This window comes from Dermochelys coriacea, chromosome 8, assembly GCF_009764565.3.
Source record: "Dermochelys coriacea isolate rDerCor1 chromosome 8, rDerCor1.pri.v4, whole genome shotgun sequence".
NCBI classification, from domain to species: domain Eukaryota; kingdom Metazoa; phylum Chordata; order Testudines; family Dermochelyidae; genus Dermochelys; species Dermochelys coriacea.
Genome location: NC_050075.1, coordinates 14,416,677 through 14,434,517, shown reverse-complemented (window position 1 = coordinate 14,434,517; position 17,841 = coordinate 14,416,677). Strand labels below are relative to the sequence as shown.

The following is a 17,841-nucleotide window of genomic DNA, read 5'->3' as shown; positions in this document are numbered from 1 at the left end:
ATGTGAAATAAGAAAGTAGAAACTGCTATGTATTAAAGATATGTTAGAAGAATTCTTTGCTTGGATGTAGCCTTATTTGTATATACATGTCTGTTCTGTTTCCTGCTGTGATATGTTTTTCCAAGACATCAGAAGGAAATGTGGAAGGATGGGCCTGCTTTTTGGGGGGGTTTGGGGGGGAGGGGAGGAAATGGAATTAGAACAAGCTAGATACAAGAACAGTACTTAATGTTTACCTGTGTTCATATGTTTAAATACCTTTTAAAAATTTTTATACCCAAATAAAGTTGAGTGTGAAATGCTCACTGCAGTTTCTAGTTACTTCTTTTTAAAGTTGTTTTATATTTGTTCAGTGAAGTGGTCATTAATAAAGGATTGAGATCTTATAGTTGTTGGATGGATGGATGGATGGACTAGGACCTAGCTGGTCACGGACAATCCTAACACATTTTTAAGCATGATGTGCCCTGTCTACACTGCAAAGACTTTGTAAAATCATATTATATTATTTAAAACAAAGTAGCTAACATGTTTTAATGAGCAACCTCATAACCATAGGGAGTACAAAATGGTCAAATGTATTTTTTTGAGTTGATGATGCCCCTTGAACTGAGCAATATGTAATTATTTTAATTGTTATGGTGTAGTGTGTGTAAGTGCAATGAGAAGTCTTTACAACATGTACATGATTTTGTCTAAAGGATATGTATGCGTTGGGGAGAGGGGACTTTTTTTTACTGTTTCCTGGAAGGAAACTGTGGCCTCCAGCTCATTGTAATAACATCATTTCAAGACACGTAGCATTTGCTTAAGAAATGTGTGTAGTCTGTTTCCTAAGAAAGACTTAATTGTTCTTAGCTAATGTTAATGCCTTCCTCATGAGCTTGATAAAACTCCACCGACTTTCAATAATATGGAAGAATTGGATGTTTAACCAGGATCCTGAACATGTGTTTCAGGTGGAGAATTCCAAAGACAATGAAGAGAATATCCTGCAAAGAGAAGTTCCCCTCAGGCAGTCTCGACGAAGGTTTAGGAAGATTAACCAGCGGGGAGAACGTCAGACCATCACAGACAATGTGGATGCTAGCAGTTATCTTTCGGTGAGCATGTTTTCCACTAACAAAAACTGATCATCCTAGTTGGTTTCTCATTGTCTGAGCATTTGGGTTTTTTAGGGTCAAAGACAGAAGGAGATAAAAGAGAGAGGTTTTTGTTTTTTTTATCTGTAAACAGTTTTATCCTTGGAGAACACAGAGAACACTTTAGATTTCATAGCTATAGGTGGCAGTTCAGGTTCAGCAGTTGAGAGAAAAAATGCTTTGGTTTATGGATCTGCAGCTGTGTGTAATAGTGAAAATGCTTAGAAGATCATTGGTCAGTGAAAAGGATTGTCCTTCTCAAAGACCTCCATGGATACTTGGTTGTTGTTTTTGTAATATCTTTAAATCAAGTACTCATCCTAAAATGTTGAAATTGTTTTTTCTATTCAGTTTAGATCATGTTGAAAAGTATTTTATGAAATCCTAGCTACTGTACAATATGAAGGCATATCTTAATGTTTCACCTGTTGTTCAATTTGGTATAAAGATCGGAGAGTTTACTTGAAAATAGCAGAATTTGATGAGATGAAATTAGCCATCCAACAGGGTATTTGCCACACTAAATATTGCCACACTAAATATTGCTAAATATATAAATCTGTATTGTGCCAAGGTAAATGCAGCTGTGATTCTCAGGCCACAATATTTTTTCTACAGGTTTCTGTTTTCCCCTAGTGTTGTGTAATTGCATACTAAAATCCTATTAGTGGTGGGTTGTATGTGTGTGGTCCACACAAAAGGTTTCATTTGAAAGTAATTATTCTAGATGTTTTGTTGATTTGACATTAAATCAGATTACCAATAAATCAAACAAATTATCGTGAAAAATGTTCACATTACCAGAAATTATACTTTCTGCTATTTTATAATGTTAGGGTGTAGTGGAGCCAAATTTTAATGAGTCTTCAGGCCAGAAAAAGGCAAACAAATTAAGTAACTCTCTCAAACAAAAAAAAAAACAACCTTGATGGTCTCTTCTAGTTGGGAGGCTTGCAAAGCATTTGAAACACAATCATTAAACCTGAAATTCAACTACTTTCTGACTATATTTGAGTAAATTAGGTCTTTGACGTGATTAATATTAATGTTTTTAGAAGATAATTTTAAAAACTCCAAAACATTGGCACTTCAGGGAGTAGAGGTTATGTTGGCATTTGTCTTCTAAGCAGAAAGGCTATTGTTACTGTAATTGTGTATACTTTAGGTTCAGCTTCCTATATCTCCTCATTTCAGGATGTGTGATGTATTCTGTTCTGTGTCAAGAATTAGTAAACAAACTGAGCTAGTTACTGAAGTGAGAATTTATGTCTCCTAGCTCTGGGAAATGCGTAAGGGTTTGATCATGGATGAAGGTCTAGCCTTTATGATTGTGACAAAATATACATCTTTCTTCCTCCATTACATCTATTTAAGGCTGAATCAGCACAGAAAATAGTAGTTCTCAAAGTTTTCATCCTTTGACCACTTTGTAAGGAAGAGAGAATCTTGTGAACAACAGATCCTGTGATTCTGTCTGTGTGATTTTGAAGGGTACAAGGGGACAATGTCAACTATTTTAGCCACCAAGTTTAATTCCATGGAGTTTGGTTGCACAAACTACATTTCTGGAAGAAAATCTGTCAGTTGGTTATCTCAGCTGGTTATCGCTGACTGAAGTAAAACCCAATAACATTTATAGATCATGAGATTTTGCTACCTGTATGAGAGTTTCAGATAATTTCTGTAGCAAAAAAGCTTTTCAGTGGACAAATCGACTGATGACTAAGAAATCAAAACATAATAGAATACAGTTACCTGCTCCACATTCAGCAAGTAACAAAATTATAAAAAGAAAAAAAGTGTGTGCAGATTTCACTAAAAGTAGTCAAAGTTTTGTAAAATAATTTGGTAAAATATCTTGCATTAAGTAATATGGTTTCTTCTTCATATGCAGATATAACTCCCATTAGCATTGGTGTGAGTTACTTGTGCACACTGAGTAGCGAATATACTGCTAATATAAGATCATTGGTTCCCTAAGGTTTTGAAAATCTCAGTTAAACCATTGACTCTCTCATAATTACCTTTTCACATTTCAGCATATCAATACATACATTTTTATCATCTGACAGTAGTTCATAATTACCGTCCTTATATCTGTCTATAACACTATGCACCGGGGATATCTCTATATATAATTGTGATTACAGTTACAACTTGATCAATGTCAGCTTTTCAGGAACAATGATGAAAAAATAATAAGCAGTATACAATGTGTGAAAAGATTTTCAGGAATCGGACTCTTAAAAATCTTATAGATTTAACTGTTCGTGATTAAAGGTGGTGTAGAGAAACTTTGACTGTAGTTCACAATAGGCAAGACATTGCAATAGCATCCCTCCCAAAGCTGGAAAGTTGTTTACAAACTTTCCAACAAATTTGCCCCAGTGACAGGATTATAATTAATAATTGCAGTACGTTATTTCACTTTTCTGCCTGCTGCTAGCTGCTCTTTGATAGAGGCTGAATGTGGTTTCATAGATCTTGTATCTAAGCCCTATTTAATGATCACGTTATTCCATATTGCACTCGTGTTACATTCACGGTATAAATCAGTTCATTTTAGGTATTTGTATTTAAAGTCCTGTAGTCCATGAGTCTTCGGGGGCAATCTAGACCAAGGAGGGGTGGTCATGACTTTCCCTGCAACCTGCCTTACACTGCTCACACCGAGCCTACAAGCATGCAGATCACACCCTGAAGAGTCTGTGTACTAGATAGCACTTGTTCAGCAGCTCTGACCCCAGCAAACAATATACAGCTCTACTCTGATCTTAGTTACAACCAGCAAGGTGACCCTAACACACTTCCAGTCCCGAATTTTCCCAAAACCATGTACTCTGTAACGTCCCATCCATCTCCTGGACAGTTCAGAGAAATAATATGGTTCATTTGTTCTTGTAAAGACACAAAAAGCACATCACAGCTTATTAACTGGGGTAAATACACCCTTCCCTTTAAACACAGCACTGAGTTGGTCTAGAGTAAAAATAAAACAAATTCATTAACAATAGAACATAGATAAGTGATGCCAAGTAAAAGGAATAAAGATAGGATTACAAGCAAATAAATGTGAAAACACACATCTAAAAATCTAAAACTTAATCTAGCATGGTACAAGCATTGTTCAAGATGGTTTCTCTGACCAGTCTGCGTTCTTCCCAACCATGGCTAGCTTTTCCTCAGTCAGGACCTTCCACAGAGGGTAAAATATCTTTGCCAAAGCATGCTTCTAACCTATGTTCAGTTTCCAGAGACTTAAAACCTCATCTATTTGGTTGAAGGATCCATCTTTCCCAGGTTGCAAGAGCTCTTTTCCATTGTGTCTGTCTTGTGATGGATGCCAAAGATGACTTCTGTCTTTGCTTAAATCTTCCAAAGTTCAGTAACTTTGTTTCAAGAGGCAGGATGACCTCCTGCTGTTTTTTCTTCCTGTGTCTTCTCATCCCCTTGTTGATTTCTATGTAAATGAGACTTTCATTGTTTTTGGTCACACCTTGCTTAATTTACATTGGAAACAGGTAAATAGCTGCCATCTCTCCTGTCTGAGAGGGAATCTGTTTCTCCCTGTTTGGTCACAGACTTTAAAGCATAATATCATTAAGTATTCATATTTCTCATATAGTGTCAATACATACATTTCACAATGATATGGATCACCACTCTGCCATTAGCTTCCAGAAAAAGCCCTCACTTTATACATTTGTATAATAAAGTAATATTGCATACAATCAGTTGATTCAATTGTTTATCACTTGAGATTCAGCCCCCTGCCTTTATAGAGCAGTAAGCCTTTGAAATGGATTCTTCTGATTTACCCCTCAAAGTAAAGTTTATTCAAGCTGTGAAGAAGGTGACATGGAGTCTGGTAGTAAAGGAAGCTCTACGTTCTTTCTTCCCTCACTTGTTATCTTAATAGTTTTGTTTACCTAATCTGTAAAAATGGACCGTTGTTGTCTTTGCCTGAAGACTGGGCTGGTCAGAGAATCAAATACATATTCCTTTATCTAAGCCAGGCTGTTTACCAACTCCTCTGACATGCCTCTCATAATTTCAGCATATATTCATAACTTTTTATGTACACTCTGTGTATCCATTATGCAGGAATATTAATGATCTGTGAGTTAGTAGTTTTCCAATGATATCTTGCATGGCATCTTTTTAGATATAGATTATAATCATAGTGAGTTGGGGTACACCCAATTGGTCAGGCCAGCTGAAACTCATTACCTGATACCATTGAATTCTTTGCCCTCTGACACTGGGATGCTTCGTAGGTCATAAGTGTACAACATAGCATTATTTATGTGAGTTTCTGACTCTAAAGGTATGTCTACACAGGGATTAAAAAAAACCTGCAGCTGGATTAGTCAGCTGACTCAAACTCATGGGGCTTGGGCTGCTGGGCTGAAAAATTGTTTTATAGATGCTCGGGCTGGAGCCCAAGCTGTGGAATCCTGCGAGGGTGGAAGGTCTCAGAGCTTGGGCTCCAGTCCAAGCCTGAAACTATACAACAATTTTTCAGCCCCTCAAGCCCAAGTCAGTTGACGCAGGCCAGCTGCAGTAGGGTTTTTTATCCTTGTGTAGACGTAGCCTGAATGCTCTCTGGCACATGTAACTTTTTAATCTCTAAGGTTAATTCTCCATTGCGCATGGACACACACAGACACAAAAGTGTGTTCTTAACTTGGGCTAAAATTGCAGCGAAGACACAACAGTTCAACTTATAACTCAAGTTGGCAGCTTGAATTCAGCCCCAGGTATTGTATAGCCTGTAACTCAAGCTGCTAACCCTAGTTAATTTGCATTGCCTGCGTTGCTAATTTAATCTGAGTTATCTACCCTAAATTAATAAAACACCGTTTTTTTGTTATTGTTTGTTTTTTGCTGAAGACCTAACCTAGAATTAAAGTTTTTATTTGTTCATGATTCAGAGTTTCTGTTGGTTTATTCCAGTCTAAAACTCTAAAGCTCCCTTGTGTTATTCCTATGCATGGGGACTCTCCATGTTGCCCCCTTAACCTCTTAAATATGAAAATTTCTGCACATTAAATGCAGTGTGACTCATGATTAAGAATAAGGTTAATCTTTGTTTTTATAAAACATAACTTGTTAAGTGCCACTGTTCAGACACTTGAGTTTGCAGCTGCTGCATGTCTGGAACGCCTATTTTATGTCAGAGGAAGTTTTATACACAGAGCAGCTGCAGATCTAGTCCCATATTAGTCATTTGTCTCCCAAATAGTTTTAATTTAACTTTATTAAAGTATTTTAAACTCTTAATTTCCAAGTGACTGTTACTTGGTGGTATGGGGGAAAAGCACTAGAAGCTAAGAGGGTTATTTCAGTAAACTACATGAATTTACAATAATTAAAATGCAAATTGCAATAAAAGTGCAGAGTTCCTCTTGCATTTTGCTTATATTGCCTTCTCTGTGCATTCATATTTTTCCTCTTAATGTAGGTAATTTAAAAATGGTTAAAGGAAAAAAATGGACCAACATTGGTTTAGTTAATTTAGTTTTGTGAACGTGAAAGTTTGCATGTTTGTTTGTATAGTCACAACAGTATTTTTACTCTCTGGAAATATCAGTGGATTTTTTTCCCCCTAACAGGATGAAAAATTGATTTTATAATGGCAAGGTTAATCCCTCCCTTTCCCTTACTCACGCAGAAGACATTTTACCATTTACATAGATTTGTACTCTATTTGTAACCAGACATGAGTTTTTCACAGTACTTCTGCTAGGTAGGTACACTTATCCCCATTTGGCAGATGGGCAGACTGAGACAGAGACCAAGGAGACATAGCAGATCAGGAGCAGTAGTAGTTCCCAGTCCAATGCTCAGTCTGATAGACAATGTTACCAGCCTTTTTAATTTAAAAAAATAATCATCGCAATGGGCATATATGGAATATGCACTAAATAAATTACGGTTTGTTTTTTATAATCGGTCTCATAAGGGTAGTCATTTATTTAGTAAGCATTTCTGACAGATGTGGAAAAACTAGAACCAGGTCACAACAATTTACACGTTTCAGGGGGTTACTGTCAAGAGTACAGCTTTTATAAAATTTAGCTTTAATAGTACATAATTAATAATGTAATGGCATATGGTTGTTTAAAAAAAATTCTGTCATTATGTGGAAGCAGCTAGGATGTTTTTTAAATGTAACATTTTAAATATGTTGTAGCCAAGTTGGTCCCCAGGATATTAGAGAGACAAAGTGGGTGAGGTAATATCTTTCTGCTGGTGAGAGAGACCAGCTTTTGAGTTTACACAGAGCTCTTTGTCAGGTCCAGGAAATGCAGGCTTGGTCTACACTACAGAGTTAGGTCAACCTAAGGCAGGTTACGTTGACCTAACTCTGTAAGAGTCTACATTGCAATGTTGCTCCCACTGATGAAAGTCTCCCACTACACCAAATTAATAACTCCACCTCCATGAGAGGCATAGTACTTGGGTTGATGTAGTTAGGTCACTAACAGTGTAGTGTAGACACTGCATTGCTTATGTCAGACTGTTCTAGCTGTCAGTCCCTGGTACCAGACAGCCAGATCCCAACCACACCAAGGCTTGGGCTGTCAGTGCCCCACAAATGCCCCCACTGACAGTTAAATCGGTACAAGCGCTCCTAGTGAGGACACGCACAGATGATAAAAGGAGCTAGTGTGGACATGCACAAATCAATTTAATTACTGCAGGCGCTGTACATCGATGTAACTTATGTTGACTTAATTTTGTAGTGTAAACGTGCCCTACTGAGAGCATCACAGTGAAATACAAGGTAGAACAGATTGTTTAGCAGAAGTAGTTCACCTTGAATGGTTCCTTGAAATGTGTGTTAAGTGGCTTGTTAACACCTCTCCAGTCATTTGGGATAGGGGGAAGCTGTGGGGTGGGTTTAGTGGGCAGTAGACTGTTGTAATAAGCCATAAATCCAGTCTCTCTGTTCAGTTCATGTTTGTTAGTGTCTAGCAAAATTATGAATTAATTTCCTAGGCTTGTCTTTTAAAGTTGTTGTGAAGGTTTTCTATGAGAATTTCAAAGGAAACCTGTACAACACTTTCAAAAGATTAGCCTAGGAGGTAAATTTTATTTAGCTGTGACACTGAGTACATTTCCCAGACCTGAAGAAGAGCTTTGTATAAGCTCAAAAATTGTCTCTCACCAACTGAAGTTGGTCCTATAAAAGATATTACCTCACCCATCTTGTCTCACGTTTTAAATATAAAAATTTAATGGAAATAATACATACTGCAATAATACAATAAATTATAAAATACACAAGTATCTACCAAGAAGTGGTGATCATTTACATCTCAACCTCTTCCTTATTAATAGCACAGTACTGTATATTTTGAACTAACATTGCCCTTTCTCTGAAACACAGCAGTTTAACTCTTTTATACTAAGTGGATGAGAAGGTGTCAGAGATATCCCAAAGAAATGCCAAGATTGTGCTATGTTTTCTTAATCATAGAAATGCAGGACTGGAAGGGATCTCAATAGGTCATCTAGTCTAGTCCCCTGCACTGAGGCAGAACGAGTCTAGGAAAAGCAGCAATTCCTGTGCTTGGGCAGCAAAGGCAATGCTCCCTCTGTATGCCCCAGGGGTATAAATTGCCCCAAAGTGAAAAGGGGTGGGGGAAACAGGGCACAGAATCTTAGAATCATAAATTTGAGAGGGTTATGTGAGACAAGCATTACGAAAGTCGAGATAGTGTACATGACATCTACTGTTCCTTTCTCCCACCCCCATCCCCAAGGCTTGTTAACCTGTCAAAGAAGGATATTAGGTTGGTTTGACATAATTTGTTCTTGACAAATCCATGTTGACTGTTACTTTGCCTTTATTTACTTCTAGGTGCCTGCAAATTGATTGTTTGATTATTTGCTCCATTATCTTTCTGGGTACCAAAGTTAAGCTGGCTGGTCTCGAATTCCCCGGGTTGTACTTATTCCCCTTTTTATAGATAGGTACTCTGTTTGGCTTTTCCAGTCATCAGGTATCTTTCCAGTCTTCCACGAGTTCTCAAAGATAATTGCTAATGGGTCAAAGATCTCTTCAGCCAGCTCCTTAAGTATTCTAGGATGTATTCCACATGTATTTCGTGTACTTTAATATTCACATCTCTTTTAAATAATATTCTTGGCGGCATGTAGAGGTATCCATTTTTACAGCAGTCTGCTAGTGAAGAGTACTTGAGTGGCAAATTTCTTGTTCTTTTAAATATATTGTACATTAAGTTATGTAATCCTGTTCAGAGGATCTTGTTGTTAATCTAGAATATTTTGTAATTGGGAGTGGACATATCACTTGTTTGGGTGGTGGGAGGAATAAGAACTAGCATACCAGATCAGAACTAATCCAATACATTCTCTCTACCCATGTAAAATGCTTAATCTACGTGTTTTGTAATCTGTATTAACTATAATTTCAGCCAATTTTACCTGGTACTGACACAAGGCATACTGATCTGTAGTTTCCAGGATCACCCCAACCACTGTTTTGGGGTTCTTTTTGTTTTTAAAAAGATTGGTGCAACATTTGCTACCCTCTAGTTATATGGAATAGCAATCTGTTCTAATGAGATTGCATATTTTTGTTAGCAGCTCAGCCATATCCATTCTTAAATTCCTTCAGAATTCTCAGGCAAATATCATCCAGTCCTTATAGTGTATTGCTCTTCTGTACTTCAGTTTGTTCCAGTGCCTTGTCATTTTGGTACTTCAAACTTTGATAGTGTCTCATCTTTATTACTTGAAGAGTAGGGGTGAAATCCTGACCCCAAGGAAGTCAATGGGAGTTTTGCCATTGATTTCAATAGGGGCCAAGATTTTACCTTAGGTATCTTATCAGCATCTTTTGAAGTGAAGACTGATGAAAAGAGCTAATTTATCTTCTCTGTTTTTGATACTTGTTTGTTTTTTTGGTCATAGGAACTTTGAAGAGCCCACCTAACATAGTGAATGCCAGTGAAAATGAGGAAGAATAGAGAAAGAACAAGTTAAAAATCACTTAGACAAGTTAGCTGTCTTCAAATCACCCCAGTGCCTGATTAAATACATCCTAGAATACTCAGGGTCCTGACTGAGGAGATATCTGAGCCATTAGTGATTATCTTCAAAAAGTGATGGAAGATGGGAGAGATTCCAGAGGACTGGAAAATGGCAAATATAGTGCCAATCTATAAAAAGGGAAATAAGGACAACCTGGGGAATTACAGACCAATCAGCTTAACTTCAATACCTGGAAAGATAATGGAGCAAATAATTAAGCAATCAATTTGCAAACAACTAGAAGATAATAAGGCATAAGTAATTCCATAGATTTGTCAAGACCAAATTGTGTCATACCAACCTAATAGCTTTCTTTGACAGGGTAACAAGGTTAACCTTGTGGATGTGGTGGAAGCGGTAGATGTGGTATATCTTGACTTTAGTAAAACTTTTGATATGGTCTTGTGTGACCTTCTCATAAACAAACTAGGGAAATACAACCTGGATGGAGCTACTACAAGGTGAGTGCATAACTGGTTGGAAAACCGTTCCCAGAGTGTAATTATTAGTGGTTCACAGTCAAGCTGGAAGAGCATATCAATTGCAGTCCCTCAGGGATCAGTTCTGGGTCTGGTTCTGTTCAATATCTTCATCAATGATTTACGGCATAGAGAGCACACATACAAAGTTTGTGGACAATACCACGCTGGGAGGGGTTACAAGTGCTTTGGAGGATAGAATTAAAATTCAAAATGATCTGAACAAACTGAAGAAATGGTGTGAAGTAAATAGGATGAAATTCAATAAGGACAAATGCAAAGTACTCCACTTAGGAAAGAACAATCAGTTGCACACATACAGAATGGGAAATGACCTGCCTAGGAAGGAATACTGCGGAAAGGGATCTGGGGGTCATAGTTGATCACAAACTAAATATTAGTCAACAGTGTAACACTATTGTGCAAAAAAAAAAAAAAAAGCAAACATCATTCTGGGATGTATCAGCAGGAGTGTTGTAAGCAAGACACAAGAAGTGATTATTCTGCTTTACTCTGCGGTGATTATGCCTCAGCTGGATTATTGGGTCCAGTTCTGGGTGCCATAGTTCAGGAATGATGTGGATAAATTGTAGAGAATCCAGAGAAGAGCAACAAAAATGATTAAAGGTCTAGAAAACATGACCTATGAGGGCAGACTGAAAAAAAGTGGCTTTGTTTAGTCTGGAGAAAAGAAGATTAAGAGGGGGCATGATAACAGTTTTCAAGTACATAAAAGGTTGTTACAGGGAAGAGGGAGGTAAATTGTTCTCGTTAACCTCTGAGGATAGGACAAGAAGCAATGGACTTCTAAACCTCCCTTGCTGCAATTGGTTGGACATTAGGAAGAACTTCTTGACTGTCAGGGTGGTTAAGCACAGGAATAATTGCCTAGGGAGGTTGTGGAATCTCTGTCATTGGAGATTTTTAAGAGCAGGCTAGACAAACACCTGTCAGGGATGGTCTAAATAATACTTAGTCCTGCCACGAGTGCAGAGGACTGGACCAGATGACCTCTCGAGATCCCTTCCAGTCCTATAATTCTACAATAGCCACTTATGTCTTCTAACTCAGATGTTAACATTTTGTCGGCTGTAACGACTCATGCTCTTTTCCACGAGCTGGATTACGTGTATTAGTAGACAGGTTTTCAGCGTTCGTAGATTTGTTGAGAACATATATTGGGGAAGAACCCAGCCAAAAACTCATGTCAATTGTTAGGGGTTTGCATTTGTGGCCTTTTTCATGTCATTTTAAATTATTAATTTTTATTTGTGCGAGCAGAAAGAAGCTGCGTCTGCGGTATATTCATTTCCTGAACAGTCTAAAAGGAACAGACTAGTTTATCTGTTGTTTATGCACTAGATCTAAATTAAGTCTGAAGTTTGCATGCCGTGTTAGTGCTTAGAGGGAAGAGATTGTGTGTCTAGTTTGTAGGCCTGGCCACAGTACATTTCACAAAACTACAGCAAAGTTTGTTTGAGAGACTAGAGACTTCTGAATCTGTGAGCTAGAAACCAGAATTATTGCAGGGCTGACATCCTTGTCTTGGAGAATGGGGGGAGGACTTAGATAGTTGTATCACTTACAGAGTGCTGTTAACTGATGGTGTCAACTGTTAGAGGAAACTGCTTGTCTGGCTAAATGCCAATTCATTGGCTAAGAGAGGCAGAATATAACAGTTTATCTTCTTGCTCGTGCAGTAATCTTGGATGCCATTTTAAACCTATCTAATACTCGCTGATGATTTTGCTGTGATGGCTTCTTTATTGTACCTTTTCTTTCATTTTTAAGGGCGGGAAGGTCCACCAAATGTTTCTATTAATCAAGTTTTCACTTATTTTATTGTCTGTATTTATTAATTTTTAAGTGCTGATTCTGTTAGTTGTATCAGCTGCACCACCATCAAATACTTGACCATGGCATAGTATGTCACTGGTTATGATTATCATTAGCAGGAACTTGAATGCTCAAAGGTGCAATGCATTAAATTTTTTTGGTAATTTGTATAAACCACAGGTGCTTTCCAGACGGCCAGCCAAATCAATTAATGTGTGTGTCTGCAGTCTGCAAAAAATTGGCGGTTATGAACTATTACTACATAGAGTAGAAAAAGTATATCTGAAAATCCTATTTTGTATCCTTAAAGTAACAAGACAGAATATGTAGCTTTCAAAATAGCACATTTTGATATTTTGAAAACTATATACTGTTAAATGTCCTTCTGGTAATCCCTGTATATATTGTCTTTAAAATTGATCTTTCCAAAAATGAAAATTGTTTTAAAAAGTGACACATAATTAGTGCAACCCCAATACATTCATAACACAATATTTATATTATTAGAGTCTTACATTCCGAAGGATCCCTTAGTGCTTTAGACTTTACAGATTATATATAAAATCTCTCTCTCTCTCTCTTATTTGTGTGTGTGTGTGTGTGTGTGTGTGTGTGTGTGTGTGTGTGTGTGTAGACAGACTGTATATAAAAGCAAATGTGTCTGCTGCAGAAATCCAACCAGCTCTGGGGTGAAACGTTCACCTATTTAATGCCATACAAGAATACTACATAACAAGTGAAGAAAACTATATCCAATTGAAACTGCGGGGAATTTATTTTAGGCTGGCACCTGTATTTACTCAAATTGGAATTTGGCCAGGTTCCTAGAATTAAGAGTTCTCCCATTCTTTCAAAAATATGCCAGGATATATTTTAATGATCATGTATGTCAGCAGCTGTTTATTATATTTCCTCTGAAAGATTGCACAGTTTCCTAAATGTTGGGTAGGACATTTTTATCACAGACTCAGAGGTGAAGCTTGTTATCAACTGAATCACCAGCATTCGGCCTTTAAAAGTGTTGAGTTGCTGTGGGGAAAGGAGTGGTTTGGGGGTTTCTGCTAGGCTGATGATACTAGACTTTGTCAGGTCTTTATATTTCATGTCTCTTTTTTGATTTATATCTATTGTCACAGGCTAGTTCCTTATTCTTGTAGGCATCAGCATATTTGAAGTTCTACCCCTCTGATTGCTGTAAGGGTGGAGGAGGTTTCTTTTTTCCCTCCTGTGAGGGTAAGCACAGGTCTCCATTGTTCTGTTTTTCTCTGGCCTTGTTTCTAAATAACTTCAGCATTTACCTTTGCTGCTGCTTATGCTTTTTCAAGTGTCAGCCTGCAATTAACATAATTCTGGGGGACAGAGTTCTGAATATGGAACAGTCTTGTTCATTTAACTAAGTTAATATTTGCCATAGTAATGCACAACAGCAGATGCACTGGTACTGTCTGCATGCTAACTCCAGAAAACAATGCTCTGTTAGTTTACATTTATTTCACATGTGTATTAGAAAGACTGCCATAGTTTCACAATCATGAAATCTTAAATTCTGTGGGAATTGATGACTTAGGACCCCAGACTTTCCAGGAAAACCTTCCTATTTCCTAGTGTGGTAAGTGGTCAAGGGTTGGAGAATTCCCTAGTCCAAACTTGCAGCACTTTGTGTCTTCCTTGTGGGAGGGAAGTACTAGTCCAGCCTATAATCTTGTTTAGTTTATATGCTCTGATTTACTTATTCATGCCAATATGTGAACTACCTTTCCAAATTTACCTTTTGTTAAATAAAAATACACAATAAATAAAAATTCATAGTATTCCTAATAAACTGTCCATGCAATAAAAGAATATTTTTTTCCTACAATAATAGGAACCTCTGAACAATCTACTTCTCCCCTCCCCTACCAGCCATAATTCTTTACTCATTCTCTCTCCAAATACCAGGAAAAAAGAGGATCTGTGCAGCAAGCCTGGAAGGTTAACAAATTTATGCTCTGAACCACTGAAGGAACCGTTTCAGAGTCATATTCCTCATAGAAAATGCCTTGCCAGCAGCTTGCTCTTATGTAAAACAGACTGGGACACTAGCTCAAGCATCTCCACTGATCACTATTATAGTACATCACAAACAGTGTTGGTGGGGAGAGGCAATCCTATATCTCAACAACCCCAGCATCCAGATTTCAGTTCAGTGCACTCTAAGTTTTCAGTAGGAGACTTCCCGTTCAGGTGCCAGTTAGATCCCAGTTTCTCCATGGAGCCATACAACCTTCTGGAACTGTTAGACTGAATTCCCAGTAACTTCCTTTTGAGAAAAGTGGATGCTTTGGTGGCTGTTATTTTGGACTATCTTATGGAGGAGGTAGCAGCCTTGGTGTATGATCCTCTCCATGCAGATTTGACTTTCGAGAAGTTCTGTCACAGTTTCTTCCCCCCCTCCCCCCCAGTTAGTTTTTTTTCATTTAATTTTATGCAGGAGATTCCCCAAACTTTTTATCTGAATCCAAAGAGCCCCAAAGCGACCCTCTGGCATTTGCTGGGAGTCTTGAGAGTTTTTCTCCTTTTTCATTCTTAACTGCTTTGGAAATCCCCTTCTTAGTTCATTTTTTTGAAGGTACAGAGACTTCAAATAGGTTGTATCTTTCTGGGTTCATTGTTGAATCCAGAAGATCTATTCTATAGCCTGTCTCTCCTGCCTGGAATGCTGCTTCTAATTCCACTGGAAGAATTTTGCTTCTTGAGAAGACAGAGGAGAAGTCTCTGTGGGTGAGCTCTGCCACATTGGCATTTGATTCACATTATTCCTAAGTACTACCACCTGGATCTGATCCCCTCAACCCAAGCAGCTTTCAGCTGGTGGGTGCTTTAGAGAAATTTTGCATCATCAGGGATGAGCTCATGCAACCCTTTGGATTGGGGGTGCTAGGTCTGAATTTGGGACTTAATCCATGTTGTTCCCTCTCCTTTCATCAGAGCCTCACCTACTTTTTTCTTTTGCCACTCCAGACAAATCCTGTATTCTTCTAAAGCTTGCCCACCCGAGCCACGGTGTCTGCACTGGTTGAAGTCATATCCTGAAAATAAAAATTTATCTTCTTGCTTTCTGGGATGTGGCAAACTTCCACTCATGTCATCGCCTCAGGTATAGGACGCTGGCAAGTGCCTAGAGTATGTTAACGCGTTGCTAATGTGCATTGCTGGCACATGATGACATATATCACATTGGTAGATATGCAGGTGAACGAGCTTCTGATAGTGTGGTTGATGTGATTAGGTCCTATGATGCAAAAAAGAAAAGGAGTACTTGTGGCTACAGCTCACACGAAAGCTTATGCTCAAATAAATTTGTTAGTCTCTAAGGTGCCACAAATACTCCTTTTCTTTTTTGCGAATACACGGCTGCTACTCTGGGTCCTATGATGGTGTCCCCTGAATAGATATGTGGACAGAGTTGGCAACGGGCTTTGTTACATATCTATTCAGGAGACACCATCATAGTGTGGCTGATGTGATTAGGTTCTATCAGAGGCTCGCTCACCTGCATATCTACCAATGTAATATATGCCATCATGTGCCAGCAATGCCCCTCTGCCCTGTACATTGGCCAAACCGGACAGTCTCTACATAAAAGAATAAATGGACACAAATCAGACGTCAAGAATTATAACATTCAAAAACCAGTTGGAGAACATGTCAATCTCCCTGGTCACTTGATTACAGACCTAAAAGTCGCAATACTACAACAAAAAATCTTCAAAAACAGACTCCAATGAGAAACTGCTGAATTGGAATTAATTTGCAAACTGGACAACATTAAATTAGGCGTGAATTAAAGACTGGGAGTGGATGGGTCATTACCCAAGGTAAAACTATTTCCACATGCTTATTTTTCCCCTTACTGTTACTCACACCTTCTTGTCAACTGTTGGAAATGGGCATTCCTGATTATCACTAGAAACATTTTTTTTTTCTCCTGCTGATAGCAGCTCACTTAACTGATCACTCTTGTTGTAGTGGGTCTGGCAACACCCATTTTTTCATGTTCTCTGTGTGTTTGTGTCTGTGTCTATATCTATATCTTCCTACTGTATTTTCCACTGCATGCATCCGATGAAGTGGGTTTTAGCCCACGAAAGCTTATGCCCAAATACATTTGTTAGTCTCTAAGGTGCCACAAGTACTCCTAGTGTCTGTAGCAGCTGAAACCACATCCTGGAAAACAGTTAGTGAAATTGATCTTTAATATAAATCTACATTGTAACTTTTAGAAGTCTACAAAGTCAATGGGTAAATAACCACAGACTAATTATGATTCTTTTACGCTCAGGAATAATAAACGTGGGTAGATGGCCTCTTGCAAAAAATAGCAATTGTAAACTAGAGAATATGCACATAATTGGATGCTGTTTGAGCTTCATGAAAATCTTTCATTGACTTCTAATCATTATACTAATATTTTGGAAACTTATTTATAATGTTCCAGAAACTCATGTTGCTTTTTCCTACTTGGAGTTCTTTATTACTCTCAAATCGATGATTTCTATGTAACATATCAAATAGTGCACTTGTTGAAACATCTTTTATGGAGTACAAGAAAAAATATGAAACTCTAATACATGAAGGAACATTTGCAAGGTTGTTAGATCCGGAATGTGATCTAGGCTACCACAATACAAATGATCAATAATCTCTGTATATGTAGAGATGTGCATGCATTTTCAGAATAAATGTCTTATAGTCCCTTAAATAAGTTGCAGCAGGCTGATACTTCTAAACAACCCAACCATAATAAAGCAGCGTTTGCGGATTGTAGGGGCGAGGAGAAGTAATCCATACAAAAAAAAATCAGTTTTTCAGGTTTCCAAAGCAGTGGTAATCAGTAAGGAAAATGATATAGACTTTTAAGAGATGAAAAGTGCTTTTGTTGGTGATGGTAGTTTTGTTTTGTTTTAAACTGCAGTTTCAAATTTAGAAATGCTAACTAATGTCACAATTAGATGATAACTAGCCGAGGAGATTGTTCAGATGCATACTGTGTTGGTCTAGGGTTCCATTTTGAGACTGAACAAGAGTAATATTCTGTGATGGCAAAACCTTAAATGCTGTTTTTGTGAGATTTCAGTGAGGAATACTAGACACTTCCTAAGATTTTCAGTATATTGGGCTGTATTCAAACCAGGTCCAGAAAACAAGTCTCTTCTAGTTTTGGATCCAACCTGAAACCCAGTACGTAGTGGTAGGCTCAGATCATGCAACCTCCATAGTCCCTCCTTCTCTGATTCCTAATTTCAGCAGGGAAGTGGTGTAGGGACAGAAGCAAAAAA

The 17,841-nt window shown here is 37.9% G+C and overlaps 1 protein-coding gene across 15 annotated transcripts in view; it reads left to right on the top strand.

The window, feature by feature from the left end:
• Positions 1-17,841, top strand: part of RAPGEF6 (Rap guanine nucleotide exchange factor 6) — a 247,086-nt gene that overhangs the window by 107,728 nt on the left and 121,517 nt on the right. For 14 of the 15 annotated variants that reach the window (XM_043491153.1, XM_043491154.1, XM_038413806.2 and 11 more), the window contains one exon: positions 960-1,103. In XM_043491153.1, coding sequence (XP_043347088.1) covers positions 960-1,103 — 144 coding nt within the window. Of the gene's footprint in view, positions 1-385; positions 1,104-17,841 lie in introns of those variants that run through there. The other variant, XM_043491156.1, reaches the window with a different exon arrangement.